Raw genomic sequence first — 24,123 nt, 5'->3', positions numbered from 1 at the left:
CAGGCAGGCAGGCAGGCAGGCAGGCAGGCAGGCAGGCAGGCAGGCAGGCAGGCAGGCAGGCAGGCAGGCAGGCAGGCAGGCAGGCAGGCAGGCAGGCAGGCAGGCAGGCAGGCAGGCAGGCAGGCAGGCAGGCAGGCAGGCAGGCAGGCAGGCAGGCAGGCAGGCAGGCAGGCAGGCAGGCAGGCAGGCAGGCAGGCAGGCAGGCAGGCAGGCAGGCAGGCAGGCAGGCAGGCAGGTAGGTAGGTAGGTACACATGTAGCCTCAATTCGGTTTTACTACAGTGTAGGTAGGTACATATGTCTACTCATTCTGAAAGAACATGTCGATTCAAAGGTAAACTCGGGTAACCGTGAAATACGTTCTCGATACACGCTTTGGCCGCAAATCAGGACCACCTTTGCTACGCCGGCGTTGTGGGAATTCATATTTTGTTATATCCGGGATTCCGTCGGCGCGACGGAGTTCAACGTTCCGTATGATAAGTATATTTGCATATAATTTTAATATAAACATTCGGATTTCAATCCTTTATGTTATTTGGGAATATTTGTAACGCGACTGCGCTCGTCGCTTAGAGATAGTGAAAAATAACAAATTATTTTATAAGCAATGTTTAAAGGTCTTTTTTTTAAAGAAAAGTAGTAATGCCACATTTTAAGATATTAATAAAATTCCTCTTTACCCTTCCAATTAAGTTGAAAGTTTGTGCTAGGAGTTGGGACGACAATAGGCAAAGAGGTCAGGATCGAACCAGCGACTTTTTACACCCTTAGGCAGCCCATAAGCTATTGCGCTATTGACTATTATTAGTTTTTATGTCTGTCAGCTTCTTATTCTATTCCTTATTTTTATAAATTTTCTAGCGACTTATTTTCAATCAAGTAGTACGACTTTTAGACCCCACTCAACATTAAAACGAATTTTGTGATTTGGATTAAATAAAATCTGTACCTTTACGTAAAATTATTAACAGCTTTCAATAACGGTACCTTGACTTGGTGGTAAGGCTTTGTGCAAGCTAATCTCAGTAGGTAATACCAACTCATCACATATTCAAACGCCAAACAACAATACTTCGTAATGTTATATTTGGGTTTGAAGGGTAAGTGAACCAGTGTACAATACAGTCACAAGGGACATCTTATTTATTAAAATCGGTGGCCATCGGCTATATAAAGAATATTTTTAACAGTAACAATGTTTATGGGCAATATTATTATAATGAAAATAGCTATCCACTTAAAAGTATATATAATAGTAAATACGATGATATGTACTGTTAAGTATATACGAATCATATTTTGAAGAAAAGAATGTACGATTTTTTTTTTGGAAATTGCTGCAGGAACATGATGACGTGTTTTGATAGCATGTAGTTGATAGGTAGGAGATAAAAGGCGTATAAGTACAAATTAAAATACCTCCATTAATAAAAAACTATCTATTTCAAGCAATGAATCATAAAATAAAAAATAAAAACTTATTTAAACATACAAAATGCGAGGAGTCCGATAACATCGAAAATATAGATGTCTTCTGTCGAGTAAAAGAAGGTTATGCAGTTCAATTCACCGCGCTACTCCATTGGGGTTACCGGATGCGGATATACATGGTTTTGAATTTCTTAGAATACATACAGATTTCCTATCGATACGACCCAACCATAAGCTGCATAGTAAACACAAATTTAGCACTTGAAAAGTATACGGTCTCTATACGATCGAAATATTTGTTATATTATTTTGTTCCGCTCTTTCGATTATTTGATATTTCCAAAATATTTATCAAATCTTACAAATAATACTTAAAATTTGATTACTTACTATGATAGGTGTTTAATGTTCAGATGAAAATGACAAGATGTCTCAGTGAGAACACTCTCTTCGACTGTGGCGGATTATTTATAGAAAACTTACCTTAGGAGAAGTTGCACAACTCACTGGACAGCCCTTACTAAAGAGAGAGAAATGAGGCTGGTAAGGTTTTATGTAAAGACGAGGAAATAAAAGAGCGATGGAAAGTTTATTTTGAAAAGCTTATGAATGAAGAGAATGACTGGAATGGTATGCTTAAAGTAAATAAGGCATTAGTAAGAGAAATAAGCATGGACGAGGTAATGACAGCTGTCAGAAGCATGAAAAATGGGAATACTTTGATTACCTCTGATTTTATTCCTCATTAAAGATTTATTAAAAATACATATGATATGTTTTTCATAAATATATCTTTAACATTTATACTTAGGAAATAAATTTATATCCAATCGTGATTAATCGCGATTAAATATAAATTGAAATAGATGAGTGAGAAATACATATATATGTCGCAGCGTCAGATAATTAAATACTTTGATTGTAATCTCTAAGTTTTGAGATTTGATTCTGGATGGCCAGTGAAGTCAATAACTCTTTGTAACGTTAGAAAAACATAAAATGTCAGTTGTCAAGAAGGATAAGTCAGATGTGGTCGCGGCCAATGAAATATTGTAAAAATCAATATACGATAATCCAGCTATCGATTTGTTGTATTATTTGTCAATATGTATGACGAAGATGGTGACCCCGAACCAAACAACACTGCCGGCTCGCCGTTATATATTTATATGTTATTTCGCTCAAGCGTGGTAAACCATAATTATTTATAAAACATAGTTAAACGAATTATATTTTAAATAAGGGTTACCAGGTTTTACTTAGTACTTAATTAATGGTCTACTTTTTTATTGCGGATTTTTTTTTAATTTTCAAGATGACAATGGTAAAAAGTATATAACATTTATAATATATTTGATTTTTCTTGCCTTCTGGTACTTAATTAATATCAGAATAATATCTCGTAATAGTAGGAGCAATCATCACTCTACCACAGATTATTAACAACTCAACCTATTATTTATTTCAAATCGATTCAAGGTCAAAGTTGTTTATTCATCGTTACTACTCCTGTCATTTTAATAGACAATATCTACTTCAAAATTGTAATCAATTTATGAATTTAACTTCATAATAAGTATCATCCCTTTTGCACGTGAGTCGTGACATTGGCAAAATATATTTCTCTCAACCAACGTGGATATACACGTCAGAAAAGAATTTGTGGCGCGAACTATATATTTTTTGGTTGATTTAGTCATGATAAGAATTTGTTTTTGAAGCATAAATTGTTTGAAAATAAAATACAGTTTCAAGACACATAATATTTATTTCAGCTTCAGGGGAGTGTGCATTTGTATTTAATCATCTTATTTATTACATTAAGTACAATAATAAAACAGGTATGGTATTGTATACGAACATTCATAACTTATACGTAAACCCTTTCAATAGTTGCTTTCAACGATCTTACCTATATAATCTAACTGTTAAAGTGTATCAATTAAGTTTCTTGCCGGTCTCAGTAGCAACTACATTCCAAACCGGTGGTAACTATAAATTTAAATTAATCTTGTAAAATTACGAATTAGAAGTGCTTGTAAGAGCTTAGTTGAATAATATATATAAAATTATACTGGTTCACTCACATTCCAGAAACACACTAATACAAAGAATTGGGGTCTGGCAGTAGAATAAATCTATACTAATATATAAAGCGGAAGAGTTTGTTTGTTTGTTTGTTTGTTTAAACGCGCTAATCTCAGGAACTACTGGTCCGATTTGAAAAATTCTTTTTTTGTTGAATAGTCCAATTATAGAGGAAGGCTTTAGGCTATATAACATTACGCTGCGACCAATAGGAGCGCAGCGACAGTGAGAAATGTTGCAAAAACGGGGAAAATTATTCACATTTATGGACTTTCGATGCGTGCGCAGCATAAACGTTTTAAGTTACTCAAAAAATGTGTATGAAAGATATATTCCTCTTTTAATAATAAAAAAAAAGTCCGTGACACTATATGTCTATTTGTTAAGAGTGTGCTAGCAGGCGGGGCGCGGCGGCGGCTGAGGGGGAGGCGGGTCAGCCCCGCCGCCGCGCTCGCCACTCTCACCCGCGGGTGTAGTTCTGCGAAGTAGCAATGCACATAACGACTTAAAAAAATTAACATTCTTAATAGTTAAATTATTTATCAAAATTAGGTTTTGTTATCAGCTTATTTGCTCATTATTTTTTATCGTTTAAAATCGGTTACATTTAAATCATAATCTGCTGTAGTTTTAACTTACGATATAAGATAAAATTTCAATGAACATTCCTTCGTACTTTGCAAGTAAACAATTCAAACGTTTCACGGTATAAATAAGGTATAAAAATTACATTACACACGTAAAAAAGTTCAAAATGGCGAGCGATACTTTCACCGATGCAGATTAATCATCACTGAGAAAATAAATTATGCAAATAAGCAAATAGGTGAATATCGTTAAAATGACTACACAAATAAATTAGTAGTTCAATATTTCAAGTAATTTCTATTACATTCAAGCATATTCAACACGGTTGTACTATAATCACCTTATGAAATAATAACACCAAAGGAGAAACAATCTAAACTTCTTACTGTTCGGTTTGTTTATCTTATTACGTTTAAGTTAATATTGTTTGTTTTCAACCGACTTCAAAAAGGAGGAGGTTATCAATTCGTCTGTATTTTTTTTTTATATGTCTGTTACCTCATAACTTTTCACTGGATTTTGATAATTTTTTTTTGTTTGAAAGGTAGTGCTTCCCGTGGGGCCCCATTTTAATTTTATCTTGTTACGATGATGGTATCCTTATGAAAACGATATAAGTCTTAAATGTGCATTATGTATGTGCGCGATAAATAGGTGAATAACTCAAAATTGTGCCAACCAATTTTAATGATTCTTTTTATATTATAAAGGATATACTTCAAGGGTACTATGGTGAAAGTTTGGTAAGGTTCTGAGCATAGGATCCATGACAAAGTAACGGTACGGAAGGGAACGGAACAATTCTAAGGAGCACGTTAGCGATACTCGGCCGAATCTTTTAGAAACAAAAATTTTGACAAAAAAAAACCGACTTCAAAAGAGAAAAAAAATCATATGCTCTAAAAAGTAAAAAATAATTGCTTATTATTCTACAACTTAATAATCAAGTAACTTATTCTACTTACCAATATGTAGATACGTTCTGTGTTTCCACGCAAGGAGATAAGTATGTACCTACCCACTTTAAATCTAACTTAACACAAACCTATGAATAACAAACAATGATCACAATATTTTTTAGATTTATACTATGTAAAATGAAATTAAAAATATTTAGACTATTTAAAAGTCAGCAAAGTTATTACGATAATATATTATACTTAAAATTATTGTTATTTTTGGAGGCGGTGTCAGCCAAGGTAGGTTTGTAAATATATGATATACTCCAAATTTGTAAATCTGGTCTTTCGATAAATACACTTCTTCTTGATGTTTTTTTAAACCCTATACGTACATAGTGGTCCTATATAATGACAGAAAATTGGAATCAAAATTGAGTGTTTAAGCAAACATGTCTACCGTCAGGTATTACAATTCATGAACTTTTCTCCTAATCCAAGACAAAGAAAAGTCATTCAGATTTACTATTACATTTCCTGTTGAACGTTTTGTTTGTTTTGGCAGAGTATGAATTTTGTTTGTGATTTATTTATTTACAATTGACTTTTTCTTTTGTCTTACATCCAGATGTCGATACACCTGCATCGAATTGTTAACAAAAAAAATATTCGCAATCGTACACTATTGTACAATATTTCTTTTATGTTTAAGAAAAGGGTTGTCATAATTGACCGTATAACAATAAGCAATAAAAACACAGATGTTGGTAATTTATTTAGACAAACTTTACCGGTAATTTTAAGAGGAACTAGAGCAGACATTGTAAGGTCTTGCCTTAAAAGTTCACCGTTATGGAAATTTGTCCATACCTTAAAACTATCTACGAATATGAGAGCACATTTGGGGGGAGGAAGTACAAATTTTCCTTCAAAGTTACTTTTAATAGGAGATGGAAAAGTACCTCATTCTGAAAATAAAATTGAAATTGATCGCGATTTAGGAGAAAAAGTGACTAGCATAGAGGATTTAATATCAAAAGTTTACCCTAATATCGTCGAAATAGAAAATAAAGATTACCAATGGATGTGTCAAAGGGCAATATTGGCGGCGAGAAATAGTAGCGTTGACGAAATTAACGACCTAATTTTAACCAAACTTCCAGGCGATATAACTACCTACACATCTATTGATAATGTAATGGATCAAGAAGATGCTGTCCATTACCCGCAAGAGTTTCTCAATTCTTTAAACCCGAGCGGCCTTCCACCACATTCCCTGAAGTTAAAAATAGGTGCTGCGATAATTTTACTCAGAAATCTTAAACCACCAAATTTATGTAACGGGACCCGCCTTCAAGTAAAATTCCTTCGCAATAACGTGATCGTTGCAACAGTTTTGACTGGTCCGGCAGTTGGTCAAACAGTGCTTATACCTCGCATCCCAATGATTCCAAATGATTTACCTTTTAATTTTAAAAGAATTCAATTTCCCATTAAGTTATCTTTTGCCGTAACCATTAATAAATCACAGGGCCAAACATTTAAACACGTAGGAATCGATTTACGTCAAGACTGCTTTTCACACGGCCAACTATATGTCGCGTTGTCAAGATCGGGTTGCGGGCAAAATCAGTATGTTCTTCTACCACAAGAAAATAAAACTAAAAATATAATCTACGCTAAAGCACTGTAAAACATATTATTAAATCTTATTGACGATTATAATAACAAAAACCAACGTGAGCAATCAAACGATAATCATGATAGTGTTTCCGACAACTACGCGAACGAAGTCGCGGGCACAGCTAGTATAGTATAATAATAAAAATATCTAATATTGCATTGAATGAAATATTCCTTTTTTTTTTTTTTATCATTTATTTTAAAGAGGGTTTTTTCTGTAAGAAAATGCCACCCTCATAGTGCTTACAAAACATTAAATTTAACAAATTGATTAATTACATCGATTCTTAAAAACACCATCCACTAATTTGTACAAAACATGCGCTGGTTCTGATGTAGGGTCAGCGAGGACACTATTACATGCCCCCACCTCCCCGCAATAATTGATTAAGCGTAAAAAAGAAATTCTATCAGCCTCATTCCGAGCACACTCCATTATTACATGGTACGTGTCTTCTATGATGTTACATACGCTACAGTTAGGTGAAGGTGTTTTACCCATAAGAAAGCCAAAGTTATTTAATGGAATGTGGCCGGAACGAAGCCGAAAAGCTGTGACAATTGAAGACCTGCTCATATTGGCTCCATCAAACCAAAGACTTTTCCGTAGTCCGGGCTGCATAGTTCTGTACCAGATCCCCTTAGTCAGCGATCGCTCATCAAAATACTCTCTCCAAAATTTGTAATATTTTTGTTTAGCTAGATATAATAATTCCGTATGATATGGTAAGCAATGGTAGTAAATACCATTTCGTGCTGCATTTTTTGCCAATACATCTACTTTTTTATTTTGACGAGAGAAACTTAGAATAGATTTAAAGATAGTATAGGCTATCGGAGCTCCTCGAAAGGTCGAGGTAGACCGAGCCACATGTTGGAGAGCACTTTTGGAATCCGAAAAAATTACAAATCTATCACAATCTATTGTACTGATATATGATAAAGCCTCCAAAATGCCTAATAACTCTGCACGCATCACAGATATCTTAGAATCTACTCTAAGTTGACAACTAGTATTAGTTTGAGGGTCATAAAAAGCAACACCAATATCAGAGCTATCTTTTGAGCCATCTGTAAACACTTTATAAAATGATGAATATATTTCTGAAATTTCCCGTTCCGATAATAATTTTAAAGCTGCATTACTATATTTACTTTTACTTTTGTCAATTGAGGCTAAAGAACATTTAATGAGAGAGGATAAATCCACACTGCTAACCCACGTGTCTAGACTAAACATTTCTAGTTTATTACTTTGGTGGATTTTGAGAGCATTGTAATCATTGTGAATCATAATAAGCAATGGTAGTTTTTTATTTCGCCAGTAAGAGTTGGTACACATATTTTGGAATATATTTAACAACTTGATAATTTCATTGTTAGCCATAGATTTACATTTTAGCCAAAATTTAACTCCCAAATAATACCTTCTGATCGACAATGGCGGTACGCAAAGCTCATTTTCCATTATATGGATCGGTGTAGTTTTAACAAAGCCACCAATAAATCTGAGACATTGATTCTGTAATACGTCTACTTTTTTCAAATTTGTGTTACAACTATTATCATATAAGAAGCTGGCATAATCTATTCTGCTACGAATCAAACCAAAATACAGCCGCCTTAAATGAATTGGATGTACGCCCCAGCCCGGTCCTCTTAGAATTTTAATAATATTTAATAAATTCAAAATTTTGCCTCTTAAGTAATTAATGTGTTTTGACCATCTCAATGAATTGTCAAGCCAAACTCCTAAATACTTAAAAGCGTTAACCTCTTCTATTGTTTTGTCATTCAATACTATCTTTACTGCATATTTTTTACGCCCCCTTTTAAATATGCAAACTTTAGTTTTAGTAGTCGAAATCTCTAACCCTATATCTAATAAGTGGACAGCCATCAATGACGATTGTAGTTTCTCAGAGCTTTCTGTCAAATTATTACATGAAGTAAATAAAAGAAAATCGTCCGCATATTGCAATATAGAAACAGGGCTGGTACTTTTGCAGATTTTATGGGTCGCGATATTAAACAACAAAGGCGCTAATGGATCTCCTTGAGCCAATCCTAGGCTGGTACTTCTTGCTATTGTGTTTCCGTTAATAAGAATTTTAAGAATTGTTTAAAAAATTCCACAGATAACGGCAAAATTTTGACCCTACCCCCAAACTATCCAGAATTGAAATGAGTGAAGCTATATTGACATTGTTGTATGCGTTATGGATGTCAATAAAGCACGCGATAGTTGGTTTATTTTCCGAAAATCCAACTGAAGCTTTAGTTATAAAGTAAGAAAGATTGTCCGCACACTGATATGATTTTCTAAATCCTGTAGTATTTATCGAAAAAATGTTATTCTTTTCGCAGAACCATTCCAATCGCTTATTAAGAATACTATGGAAAATTTTAGATAAGCAAGACATTAAAGCAATTGGGCGTAGTGACGAAGTAGATTCTGAATCTCTTCCTGCTTTCGAAATTGGGACGACGATGATATTTTTCCACTGGCTAGGAAGAAAGCCTTTCTCATAAAATAAATTGTAAAGGATTGTTAATACATGTTTACTATTTTTTGGAAGGTGTTTTATCATTAAGTATGTAATTCCATCATCACCAGGTGCTGTGTTTTTAGATGGAATACAGCTTTCTAGCTCAGTCATACAAATTATGGAACCTATTTTATTATTATGAGAACGTAACACAGGGCACATAGGAGAAACATAATCGGGAGTTAAGTTACGCAAAAGTTTGTTTACTAGATTTCCATTTATTTGTTGTTTAGGAGTTTTATAGCCCTTAATCCACTTCATTTTAAGCCATAATTCTGTTGATGTAGTTTTTTGATTTACAGACGAGCAAAAATTTTGAAAACATTCGCTTTGAGAGTTACGCATAAGGTTTTGTGCAGAGTTAATTTTATCTTTCAATATATCTAAATTACGTGGGATTGGATAACGACGGAGTTGTGATAAAGCCAAACGTCTCTCAGACACTGCTTTAGATAAATGCTGATTCCAGTACGGCTTGGGGGAGAAGTTCGAAGTGGGGCTTTCATTAAATTTTATTAGAGGGATAGATATTTCTGCAGCTATATTTATATAATCTACGAAAGAGTTATAGTCTTTTTGGGGGTCATTAAGCCACGAAAAATTATTGAACAAGTCTTCAAGTATTTGCGTGTATAAATTCCAATCAGCCAATTTAAAATTTAATCATAAAACATACATACATAATCAGCCTGTAAATTTCCCACTGCTGGGCTAAGGCCTCCTCTCCCGTTTTGAGGAGAAGGTATGGAGCATATTCCACCACGCTGCTCCAATGCGGGTTGGTGGAATACACATGTGGCAGAATTTCGTTGAAATTAGACACATGCAGGTTTCCTCACGATGTTTTCCTTCACCGCCGAGCACGAGATGAATTATAAACACAAATTAAGCACATGAAAATTCAGTGGTGCCTGCCTGGGTTTGAACCCGAAATCATCGGTTAAGATGCACGCGTTCTAACCACTGGGCCATCTCGGCTGTGAACCGAGATTCAACGAAATTCTGCCACATGTGTATTCCGTAAATGTAACACAGAGAAGAAAGAAGGAACGAGAAAACAATTCTACTACATTTTTTATAGAAGAAATAAATAAACTTCGCAGTGAAATACAGTGTTTTTTCCAAAATTTTAGTGCAACACACAATCAAACCAATAACAAAATATGTCAACAAATGACTGAAATAAAACAAGAAATTCAAGACATTAAAAATGCAACAGAAAGTTTAATTACTGAACACCATACTATAAAAAATGAATTAGAGAATATGAGACGACTAAATTTAACTATTCAGGAAAAAATGAACAAACTTGAGAGTGATTTAACTTCATATACAAATAATTCCGCCATTTCATCGTCCGCTAATCCGCTACCGCTTGGCTACGAAGACCTTATGCTAGAAATACAAGATCGTTGCAATCGGCAGAAAAATATCGTACTTGCGGGTATACCTGAATTAAACGATAAAAATTCTCAAAACAGAAACAAATATGATATGGAGGAAGTAGTTAAAATTATTACAAGCGTTTATGAAAACTGCCTAAAACCAAATAAAATTTTTCGACTAGGTAAATACACCCCGGGTAAAAACCGCAACATAAAGGTATGTTTTGATAGTCAGGACACTGCGAATTGTATATTAAGAAACCGTACATTAACGAAAAACAAAAGTATTCGTATTTTTTGGGATCAAACTCCGACTCAATTTAAATATTTACAAAATTTAAAGAATGAGCTTGAGCAACGTAAACAAAATGGTGAGTCCGACTTAAGTATAAAATATTTTAACGGAATACCAAAAATTACAAAATTAATTCCAAAAAACGCCAAATAGTGCCTTTAACACCACCAAAAAATGAACCACTCACTTACCAGATTACTCATGATTATGGCTCGGTTACAATGACCTCCTCTTCTTTAAAATTATTTTATGCGAATGTTAGAAGTTTAGTCAAACTGGGCAAAATTGACGAATTACAATGCATCATTAAATCTTTTAATTATACTATACATTTAATATTACTAACGGAGACCTGGATAAAATCGGATTCTGAAGCAAATATCTTAAAAATTCCAAACTATTCGCATATTTACAATTATAGAACTGACTCTCTTGGCGGAGGAGTTTCCATGTATGTCCACAATGATTTATCCTACACGCTTACAGAAGAAAAGTATACTGATGGTAATAACTTCCTATGGATTTGTTTTGGACTTGCTATGGACTTGTTTATAGACCCCCGACAACTAATATTGAAAACTTTTTTGAAATATATTCAACTCAGTTGGAAAAGAGGAAAAGATCAATAGTATTTGGAGACTTTAATATAAATATTTTAAATAAAGATCGATGCAGTAAGAAATATAAATATATACTACAAGAGTCCGGTTATATAATACTCAATAAAATCAACAGTCAATTTTGTACAAGGGAAACAGAAACATCTAAATCGATCCTTGACCACGTTTGTACAAATACTAATAATGATTTTCATATTGCTCTGATAGATTCACCGCTATCAGACCATAAACAAATTTATTGTGAATTTAAAAATTATAAAAAAGAAGCCAAAAAGAAAATAAAGTATGAAGCAATAAATTATGACAATTTATACAAGGATATGGCAGAAATAAATCTTCAGATTATAGACGACTATGAGGAACTGAACGAGTACATAAAAAGGGTTATAGAGAATAATAAAGTAATTAAATACAAAATACAAAATCTACCAAAAGACGACTGGATAAACAAACATATACTGGATGAAATTAAAAACCGTAATATCGCGTGGAAAAATGTTAAACAAGATACAAATAATATGGAACTAAGAAAGGAATTTAATAATTTACGAAACAAAGTTGGAAGTGCTATTAGAGACATTAAGGATAAATTTTATTTTAACTCATTTATTAAATGTTACAACAAGCCTAAAAGAATGTGGGACCTTATCTATACTTTTGCCAATTATAAAACCGTAAATGATAATATTCTCCCTAAGCTTATAGTAAACGATAAAATTATTAGTGATGGTACGGAAATATGTGAAACTTTTAATTCTTACTTTTCGTCAATAGGCTCCATTTTAGCTAACTCTATACCATCCAAATACCATAAAACAAGTACTTCATACATGTCATCCTCATACAGAAACACGAAAACACTCACAAAATTTACAATATGTACAAAAGATGAAATAAAAACAATCATTAAAAACCTAAATGCTAATGCAAGCACAGGTGTCGATGGTATTACCCCTAAAACAATTAAATGTGTTAATGATGTAATAAGTGAAAACTTAACGCTTTGCATTAATAAATGTTTCAGAGACGGTGTATTCCCAGATAGCTTAAAAGTGGCTAAAGTTATCCCTATTTATAAAGCTGGCTCGACGACTGACCCTGGGAACTATCGTCCTATATCGGTTTTGCCCGTTCTATCGAAAGTATTTGAGCAGGTTTTGTACACGCGTATATATAATTATCTCACTGGAATAAATTTTCTTTATAAAGGTCAGTATGGGTTTCGTGCTAAATCAAATACTCTTGCAGCTACAATTGATCTAATTTCTAAAATAAAATTTAATATAGATCAGAAAAGGATAGCTTTAGGTATATTTATTGACTTGAAAAAGGCGTTTGATACCGTCTCACATAATATCTTGCTTCATAAATTGCAAAAAATAGGTGTATCTGGATCAGCTTTTAGCGTCCTTAAGTCATACTTAACGAACAGACAACAAATAGTAAAAATCGAAAATTTCAAAAGCAGTTCATGTAATATCAATTGCGGTATACCTCAGGGGTCAATCCTAGGCCCTCTATTATTCTTAATCTACATTAACGATATTGGTAATTTAGGATTACACGGAGAAGTGTCATTATACGCAGATGACACATGTCTGTTCTTTTTTGGAGACTCAATACATGAGATAATATCGAACGCACAAACAGATTTAAATATACTAAATGAATGGTTCCAATACAATTTGCTGAGTATAAATGTTACGAAAACCTCCTATATGCTTTTTACTGCTAAAAATAAAAAAATCCCTAACTACGAATTCCTAACCATAAATAATATTAAACTTAAAAAATCAGAAACAGAAAAGTATCTTGGTTTACTCTTAGATTCCAAACTATCATGGCAACCTCATTTAGATTATTTGCAAACTAAAATAACATCACTGACTGGAGCTTTACGCAGGTGTGTCCGATGTATTCCATATAAAGTTCGAACTATTATTTATAACTCATTAGCTAAATCCTCATTTGAATATTTAATAGAAGTATGGGGATCTGCACACAAAACTAATTTAAAAGATTTACAAATATCACAAAACAAACTATTAAAAACACTACACCAAATGGACTACCGCTTTCCAACCAATGAACTTTACAAGAAAACTGATACACTATCTATAGCACAATTATACAAATACAAAACATGCATACTTATAAGAAAAATTCTCTCAGGATCTATACACACACAAACTACTTTTAAGACTAAATCACATAAATACCATACACGAAATATACATAAATTACAAATACCTAAGTCTAGAACTAAACATTATGGTAACAAAACTATACAATTTGAGGGAGCGCTAATGTACAATAATCTACCGAAAGAAATATTTAACGAAAAATCTTTTTCGAAATTTAAGGCTAAATTAAAAACATACTGTCAAACTTTATAATTATATTTGAATGTTTGTATAAATAAGGTCACCATTAACTATATATATGTTTATTATTATGTTGTTACTAGTTTAAGTTTCCTATGTAAGTGAACTCTGTTCTTAATGGGAAATAAATCATCTCAAACCTCAAACCTCAATTTAAAATTTCTTTTATATGTCGATGGATATGAATGGCCGAAATTGGTTGACATTTTAATAACCCTGTGGTCACTGCCCAAAGTTTCATTAAGAACTGAATAAGTGAATTTTAGCGCAATATCAGAGGTTACTAAAGAAATATCAGGAGAGTACTCTTGAAGAGCACCGTTAACTAATTTTACTCTAGTGGGTGTGCGGTCATTTAAGGTCACAAGCTGATTATCAGAAAGCGCATCGAATATTTAAAGGCCTCTTTGGTCAATTTTTTGTGACCAGTTAGTGTGATGCCCATTAAAGTCTCCAATTATAATTGTTTTAGAATTAGCTATCGAGAAAATGGCGTCCCAATCATGAGTGCTGGTTCGGGCTGAAGATGGGCAATAAACAGAAATTACATTATCAAAGTCTCCGCAATTCAAAAGCTTAACGTGGATGATCTGGATTAATGAATTGGTTTGGCGCACTTTACATATCTGAGATTTGATGGATTTATGTACAATTAAGGCTATCCCTCCATACGAGTCAACACGATCACATCGGTGTATATTGTAATTTTTAATATTTAAGTAACTATTTGGCTCTAACCAAGTCTCACATACGGCAGCAATATGGGTCTTCTCCTGCCACAATAAATTTTCAAAACTAGTCAATTTAGGTCTAAGGCTTTGTGCGCTCCACTGAATTATGTTTAGCTTTGTGAATTTATGTGCTTAAATAGTCTAAAATTAACTTTAAGATAGGCCAATCAGAAATATTTTCAACAACAATTAAAATCAACCACTCAACACAACACTTAATTTAATTCTTTAATTTCTGTTGAAAAGATCCGCCTTTGAGAAACAAAATTTCTTTCAATCTATTTAATAGTTCTGAGAAATTGATGTCTCTATCTAATGGTTTTTTGAGGTTTGCATGATGTAATTCTTCAGATACGATTTTAGAATCAGGCAGGTTATAGTTTATAGATAGGTTTGTAGTTTCGGTTCTAGTCGCTTTATGTTTTTTAAGTACATTTTCGGATTTACGATTTATTCTTGGAATTTTAGTCTGTTCACTTGAAACTTGTGCCGAAGAGATGTGTTTTACGTTTTGTTACTCTTCTGAATCCACTTGAGTAGGAGGAAACACGTGTGATACAATATTTGCGTACGTGCGATTTGGATGAATGTATGTTTGATCAACGGTAGTATTCACCGTTTGGATTTTGTATTTATGGTTCGGAGACTCTAGTAACATTGTACGAGCTTTCCTGTATGTACAATTAAATTGAGACATGATCTCGCGGATCTTTTTTTCATTCAAGAAAACAGGACATCCTTTATTGAGTGCCATATGTGGACCTTGACAGTTAACACAAACAAACGTCTTTGTCTCGCAATTTGCATGATTGCCACCACATTTAGGGCAAATAATCTTATCTGATGGGCATCTAGATAGTGTATGTCCTAATTTCAAGCACCTGGAGCACTGAGACACTGGGAATGTGTAAGAGTCAACTTTAATGCGGAGACTGTCCACGAAGACATGTGTAGGCAAATACGAACCTTTAAAACAGAGACGGACTCTCTCGCAGTCAATCCAGTTACCATCCGCATCGCGTCGTTTCAATCTACATACTGAACTTAATTCCGCGTGACTATCACATTTAATGCGCATTTTAATTTCTCCTTCCGTTAAATCGAGGTTCACGTCCTTGATCGTACCATATGTAAAATTGACTTGAAATGCTTTTTGAAATTTCCACCCCTTATTTAACAAATCTTCACAAGTCATCATTCTATTCATACAGTTGACATTATCAAATTCAACCCTAATTTTGTAGGGGCTCAAGTATTTCATTTTATTTATATAAGTAATTTTCAACTCTTTTAATAATTTTGCAAGGGCAAATTGTTTGGGAAACTTTTCTTTACATGAAATGTACATTTCCATCTCTGTGTCTTGAGTTTTAATTTTTTTTTCTTTCTTAACTGTCTGCCAACCTTCGTCTTCGTCTTTATCATCTCTTTCTCTTTTATTAACTCGTGCTGACCACTGTTCTACATCATCTTCCATGGGTATATATTCTGTCTCTTTCTCACAATGCTCTTTTTTTTCTTTCCGTAACATCTCACTTAAGTAGATAGTCGGGCTTGGTGTCCTCAACTCATTATTCACACTGTTCTCATCAATCGGAGCATCATTTTCATCCATGTATAATAAATGAAAAAATACGTAGAATTAATACAGCTACAATCATTCAATAGTAAATTGTTCGATAGATAAGCGGCACCGGTCGGCCCGCACGCCAAACCGGTTTCACAGTAATTAACTAATGAGTTGTAAACAAGAAAGAATGCATTCAATACAATAGACGTCCACCTCGCACGAGTACCGATACGAGACTCCTGAAATATTCCTTATTTCGAATAAATAAGATGTTAAAAATTGTTCGGATGTTAAATTATTTAACCACAATACATTAACAAAAAACAAATATTTATTCTCATTTTGTCGACGAGACACATTTCCATTAATGTCAATAACAACCACATAAATTATTTAACTATAAAAATAATTGTCCCTTCAATAGTTTTCTTAAATTTAAAAATATTAAAATAAGTATTCTAGTCATAAAAATGTAGATGTAAATGATGTAAAATGTAAAACTGCTATTATTTTTATTATGACAATTGGATGTTTTGGACTTCTTAGGGCCAACACATCCAATAAAGCTTTATAAATCAAAGAGAATTTATTTAAGCTCTCATTTTGTTTGTTTATTTTTTTTTTTTGCTCTACCAAAGTACTATGGTTTTGACAGAGTAAATCTAACATTAAGGCACAGGAAAGTACACACTGGCAACTTTCAAACACCAACATAGTACTAAGAAAATCTCTGGCCAGAAAATTACATCTTTCATTTGCCCGACTTGGTTTACACCCAGAACCTTGGGATCTGCATAACATAGATACAAGGTAACTGAAATATATTAAGAAGTCATATATACTGGAGAGCCGAGATAGCCCAGTGGTTAGAGCGCGAGCATCTTAACCAATGATTTCGGGTTCAAATCCAGGCAGGCACCACTGAATTGACATGTGCTTAATTTGTGTTTATAATTCATTTCGTGCTCGGCGGTGAAGGAAAACATCGTGAGGAAACCTGCATGTGTCTAATTTCAACAAAATTCTGCCACATGTGTATTCCACCGACCCGCATTGGAGCAGCGTGGTGGAATATGCTTCAAACCTTCTCCTCAAAGGGAGAGGAGGCCTTAGCCCAGCAGTGGGAAATTTTCAGGCTGCTAGAAAAGGGTTCACAGACTTAAATTTAAAAATGGAATTATTTTAACTATTTTTTGCTTAACAATGAGTCATACAACTGTTTCAAGTTTTAATCTATCCCTGAATTTAATGCAACCGAGCTCTGATGATCCGACGAACAAAGACTTGATTTAGTATTTCACGCACTCTTATGTAATGGCCGGAGATTTCGATGATTTTGTAGACATTTTATCGAACAAAATTTATAATTATTGTATTCAAATGGAGCCTTTGGTAAATTCGCGGCGCACAGGAAACATTTCATGACTTCGGCTTTCATCTGGAAATTAAATAAATATTATGAATATTCGTATTTAATACATCAATATATTAGAAATATATATAATGAGGAATTATTTAGTATACTTGCTACTCAAATACGAAAGAGAAGAGTGGCGGCGGCGTGTCACGTTTAAATAAACAAATTCTTTACTACTTTCAATTTAGACACGATTATGCTGATTCAGTTGTTCACAGTAAATGTCATAACTAATCCTTTCCGATCTGCCGAATACTTATTTATATAGATAGATATTTAAAATAAATTTGCGTACAATGTAAAATATCTGAATAAACCATTGTTTACATAATATATTTATTTATTAACAAATCATCGTGATTCTAAGGAATAGATTACACTTCTAACATTACTGAGTTCTATGGAACTGTAGTGCGTGGTCTACCTACTATAGATAAAAAAATAAGTTCACTCTTGAAAAAACTATATGTAATTGTAACATCATTTGTTTTACTGTATTTATTGTAGAACTATCATAGTTTAGCAGCGTTTACTCTACAACTCACATTACATACATTATTTATTTATTTATTTTATTTCAATTCCCCGTTCTTTTAATTTTGCATTTCTTTAACACAGCATTACCTTTTCAGAGTCATTCATCTGCAAAAATTTATTCATCTTGCTTTTCTCGGCCTGCTTCTCCTTCTCTCGCTGACGTTTCGCTCTCTTCTGTTGAGCTTTCTTCTCTCTTTCTTGCTCCAACTGTTCGGGTGTCACGGGACCTGGTATTTGTGACTGAAAAAAAAATATATAAACACATTAAATCCCGGATAATATTAAATGTATGTTGAATTATTTAATAATATTTCGTACTGGTAACACTGTTCTGTAAGTGTTGCTGCCACTAAATTTGATTTTCCACCGAAAATATTTCAATCCCATTTTAACGACATTTTATTAAAGCATTGTTTTATGAATGTATTTCTTTTTTTACCTTATCTTTTATATAACAAAAATGCTTGATTTTGAACATGCGTAGTGTACCTTGTTATAGTTGTACTTGTCCGGGAAGGTGGCCTGGAACAGCCGGAAGGCGACGCGCGTGTGTGCGTGCGTGGTGGCGGCGTACGGCGTCTGCAGCTGCGCGTTGCGCACGCACGGGTCGCTGCCCGCTTCCAGTAACTTACTAGACATAAGTACAAAATACTATTTCATTCACAATCACTAGTATACATTTTATAGTATCACCAGGAGTTCGAAACAACCCATCCTGTTTTCTCGAATATTAAGCATTACTATTAACAAATTGCTTTTGGAAGTAAATTTTAACAACAGACTTTATTTTAATCGTTGTATCATATATAACATTGATCGTTTTAATTATTTATTTCGATCAGATCAAAATATATTTATCTATCAAGATAAGCCGTTTACTAATCATTAAACATTTATTATTAGTTACACAGAATATTAAGATAAATAACAATATATATCTTAATATCTATTACAGATATAAACATATCTGTAATAGATACAGATAATAACAATATTTATAATTAATATAAAAAGTTGCTAGCTAACAAAAATATATATAAAAAAAGGTTAAACCAGTATAATGTAAGGTCAGATATTAATTAACATAACAAACATTTCTTAATGCTTATTGTTGAACATAATAATATTACACAAGCAGAGATTAAAAATATGTTAAATAGATTCTTAATAATTGCAACACTCACGTAACCATATCCGGCTTAGCAGCAATGGCGGCCTTATGCAGCGCGGTGTTTCCGTCCGCAGGATCTTGTATGTTACAAGCGGCTTCCAATTCATTCTCTTCGAAACATTCTAGGATAGTCTCTAATGAGTTGAGTTCTTTATCTGATATCATTTGCCACATCTGCGACGTAAAGAAAAACATTTTTAGACGAGAACTCAAGAAGATACATAACACAAACTTAGGAATATCTTATATTATTAAAAAGTTGTAAAATTGTCTGTCTAGATTGTTCTTATTGTCTTTTATTAGTACGCATGGATCTAAAAACTAACATAATTAAATAATAACATTGATCGCTACTAAAATTCGAATATAAAAAAGTATCTATGGCCGAGCCTGATTTACCAGTTTCTTATTTGTTTAAGCTTAAATATAGCGCAAAATTATTATTAATCAAAGAGATTAAGATTATCCCATAGATACTTACAACTTTTTAACTAAAAGATAATCCTATCATTTATATTATTTTAATAGGTCAATTAAACTATAGTATTATTGTCATCGTAAGTTTTCGCCACTTCAAATTATAGCCTATTCCAATGGAAGAAGAAAAAAATATAAACAAACTTTACATTTACGTTTTTAATGCAATTTGCAAATCACCTATATTGTGCACTATAAAGAGTTTATGATTTATTTATAATACAAAAATATTACACTTAACTTCTTATTTCCACTTTAATTTTTTTGCAAATCCATAGTGAATATCATATGTCAAATGTTGTTTATTTAGCTTTTTTCCTGTTATGGTTACAATAGAGTATAAATAGATCTTTTCACTCACGAAAGAGCGCACTCCTCGCGTAATTAACGGCGTGCATCAGTGTGGGTAACGCTTGTGCTTACAAGACGCCTTAGTGTGTGTGAAATGACTAATGTAAGAATGATATAAAATGAGAAGTCGTGGGACACCCGCTTTGAACGGAGTTGCTTTCGCTGCACATAATGAATTAAATAAGAGATAGAGACATAACGCATTTTCCGTCAGTGACGATTTCTGTCAGTATACTCCTCTGTGGCCTAAAGAAGCTTGAAAAAATTCGTTCAAAAATAGCAAAAAATAAATTATTACTATTGTGACAAATAAAATTTCTATGGAAAAACTAACAAGTGCTAATAATAGTGTTATTTAAATAAATAATTATTTTTAATGTTATCTAATTGTATTCTACCTTTCTAACATTCGCTTTACAGATACTTTGGACGAGACGTTTTTAAGTGGCTTGCTATCATCCGGTTTCTTTTTCTTCTTCTTCCTTACGAGATCTTTCATCTTTGCTGCTCCACCTACATTCTCCTCTTCGCTATCAGACGAATTACTTTGTCCCGAATTGTGTAGAAGATCTTTTCTCGAATTGCTAATGACGCCATTGGTACATTGCTCTGAAAGAGTTTTTATCCAGTCTACAGGAGTTTCTTGATCTATGAAACATGGACCTTCATCTTCGCTCGATAGTAATTGTGTTGGCAGCTCGCGTGGCGTGCGTTCTCTGGGACAAAATATATTATTTAAAATTTCAATGAAATATAATAAATATTACATCCTTATTGGGTGCAACCATGTTGATTACACCCGGTGACATGACTATCGGCCCAATCTGGATTTTGAACACAAAACCTCCAAATCTGTGGCCTTATATCTAGTAACTAGACCAACGAGGCAGTCAAACATTTTGGCAGTTTTACTATACCAATATCACTTATCAGTGTTTAAATGTCTAAGATATATTAATTATGTATTTTTAATATCTTAGCGTAGACAAAAAGAGGAGATAGCAGACAGATAGAATTTAAAATAAACATTGTACCTAGACTTAGCTCTGTCAATTGGTTTGCTTGGAGTCTTCTTACTGCGGTCAACAGTTGTGTCCGCGCTGGATTTTGTGGTTGTCTTACTTGTAGACGCAATTAGTGCTTTTTGGAATAACTCCATTGTATCTAAAAATATAATCGATAGCAATTAATTAATTTTATAGTGAAAAACACTATAAAATTAATATACTTTAAGATATTTTCTATGCCTTTTTATGTCTACAGAATATATTATTCATATTTAATGAATATCAATATAACATGACGCTATGCAATGCTAAGTAAAATTAGCTTTGTTTGATGTTTTTTCTCATAAAAGTCAAAATGAATGCTAAGACATTAGATTTTTTCATATTACTATCTAGAATAAATTGTTTATGAAAATTACAAGTTTATAATACAGTCTAAGTATGTATTTTCTTTAAAATACATTTTTTTATAGCTAACTGTCTTAAATTTTATTTGGTATAATTAAAATGTTCTATTAATACATTGAATATGTTTAATTCTTACCATAAACCTCAATACTCGCAACTGTTTCGTGTACCCTCTTCACTTCCTTATAAGTGGGTTTCCGTGTAGGGAATGGCAGGACCCTTACTCTGAAATCATCTCTATTCAAAGGAGAATTCTTCCCAAAGAGAGCAGCTTGATTTGTAGGTCCAACAGCTCGGTATAGAATAAGAGAACACCCTTTCAAATCTTCTGTCCATCCAGATATAATTTCTTGAACATGCTAAGAAATTTAAATAAACTAAAAGATTAGAAATCAACCTCCAAAATTTAAATTATATATCTCCCAAAACCCAATCGAATCGATTAACATACCTCTAAAAATTGTGCTTGGTTGTATCGCCTCAGACTAGCACCAGCAGACCGAGGTGCATTGCTATGCTGGTCCCTTGATATCTGTGCCTGACCCTGGCCTCTACGAGTCACGTAAGAATGCAGTTTTGTGGAGAACAGCGATACCACCGGAAAATATTGCACCCGCAAAATGTCCACCGGATACCATTAGAATAGCCCATCGTTTGTAACCAGGTATAGTAAATCGTTGACATCGTTCTACCCAAGCAACTCCTTCACCATCAGTTGAAAGCTCCTCGTACAAGAAAACATGAGCATGTTATGGTTTTTTTTATCTCAAAATATAAATAATAACTATACTAATATAATTAACAAATTTTACCTTCTTATGATGCAGTATGCATCTGTATATACAAAAAACTTGTTTCTTTTGATTGGTAAAGAAAGCTTTGCAGTGTCTTGTAGCCGCTGCAAAGAGATCACTTGCAGGATTGGACCCACTCCACTCAGTTTCGGAATCACTGCCAGATACACTTGAGTCATCTTAAATTAATATCAGAAGCAAAAATTAAAGCACTCAAGATGAAACCGATCTTGTGAATATTATACAATACTTATTAAAACATATTGGATACAATTATTGATCATTAACACCATTTATATAAATAACCAATAAAGGATAATAGGTTTCACCCTTTGTAAGTGCCAAACTACATGTAAATAGAGTACTAAGATAATAATAATATCTAATTAATGTCATACTTCATTTGTAACAAATTTTAATTATAGTAATTTTTGTAACATTTGATTCTTGCATGAGTAAATTATTATTATTATTATATTAAATTAATTTTAATAGTAAAATTACATATAGCGGAATGTCTATATAGGACGCAGGAGATAATCTCAAAATATATAATTGTAATTTCAGCATAGACATAGCCTTAGACTATAATGTACCCTGCTAAAATAAAGAGGTATTTCATAAAGATCAATTTTATAACTAATTTAGAGTCCAATTGTAATATTTACTTTACTCAATCATTTTTAATATATAAATAATTAAAGATGAATAGAAGAATTTTGATACAAAATACCGAGTATAGTGTAAAAAGGTTACCTATATAATTTTTATTATTACCTTGTTTTGAATTAAATTGTCCTAAGCTCAATGGTGCTTTTCCAAACAATTTTCTCTTTAAGTTATGTGTATGCCAATGTTGCTTATAATGCGCAGTCTGCTGTATGCGAGTTTCAAAAGGACCAACTCCACAGCAGGAACAGCTGTTACCATCGGATGGTCCATTGATGGTTAAGGCTCTGAGACGCTTGAGCACACTCGCCTCATCCACTGTTAAAGGTTTAATGATAAATTAATAAGTTATTTCATATTGGGGTTGATGAATAATTCAAAATATTAAGTACAAGAGGATAATGTACGTAATAATTTTTACCTATTTGATATATTTTATGGCAGACTTACCAACTTGATGTGATTCAGTCAGCATGCATGCCGCAACTTGCAATCCATTGAGCAATTTCTCAAAATTATCCGATTCAAAAATTCGAACAGTTTTAGGTTTTACTAAATTATCAGTTTTTGTAGTCATTATTACATACTTATTCAACTATACGTTTATATAAAATTTATTACGGTCCGCGTTACGTCACGTAATTACTGAATTTAAAAATGTTGTGCAATGTAGATAATTATTGAATAATTTTTTACAAAATATAACCCTAACACTCACGGACAAAATCTGTTTTGACTTTTGACAATGTGAAGTATGAACTAGTGTTGCATATCGATAGTCCACTATCAATAGACTATCGATAGTTAAGGTGTAGCGATACTATCGATAGTCTATCGATAGTATTGTCACGTGTCAATACTGTCGATAGTATCGATACTATCGATAGCTTCCCATGAGCAATACTATTGATACTATCGATAGTTTTGCAAAAACCATTACTTTTAACCTAAACTATCGATAGTTTTGTGTTATCGATAGCCAGTAATTTCCGATAGTATTACTTTTTCAAGATAAGTAATTTAGTAGGCCAAGTTAGTGTTTATTTAAATAAATGAAATTAAATTTA

General features: G+C 33.0%; 1 protein-coding gene across 1 annotated transcript; it reads right to left on the bottom strand.

Moving 5' to 3' along the window:
• Nucleotides 1–17,402: 17,402 nt before the first annotated feature.
• Nucleotides 17,403–23,730, bottom strand: LOC113404285 (tRNA endonuclease ANKZF1-like). Its single transcript, XM_064220228.1, is given in 13 exon segments — nucleotides 17,403–17,663; nucleotides 18,267–18,419; nucleotides 18,669–18,810; nucleotides 19,364–19,524; nucleotides 20,577–20,597; nucleotides 20,600–20,894; nucleotides 21,213–21,342; nucleotides 21,730–21,952; nucleotides 22,045–22,165; nucleotides 22,167–22,318; nucleotides 22,406–22,566; nucleotides 23,165–23,374; nucleotides 23,507–23,730. Coding segments are annotated over 13 exon segments (2,037 nt in total). The 5' UTR covers nucleotides 23,634–23,730; the 3' UTR covers nucleotides 17,403–17,522.
• Between the last annotated feature and the right edge of the window lie 393 nt (nucleotides 23,731–24,123).

This window comes from Vanessa tameamea, chromosome W (genome assembly GCF_037043105.1).
Source record: "Vanessa tameamea isolate UH-Manoa-2023 chromosome W, ilVanTame1 primary haplotype, whole genome shotgun sequence".
In the NCBI taxonomy this organism is placed as follows: domain Eukaryota; kingdom Metazoa; phylum Arthropoda; class Insecta; order Lepidoptera; family Nymphalidae; genus Vanessa; species Vanessa tameamea.
The sequence above is the reverse complement of the archived record's forward strand: the minus strand, read 5'-3'. Positions and strand labels throughout refer to the sequence as shown.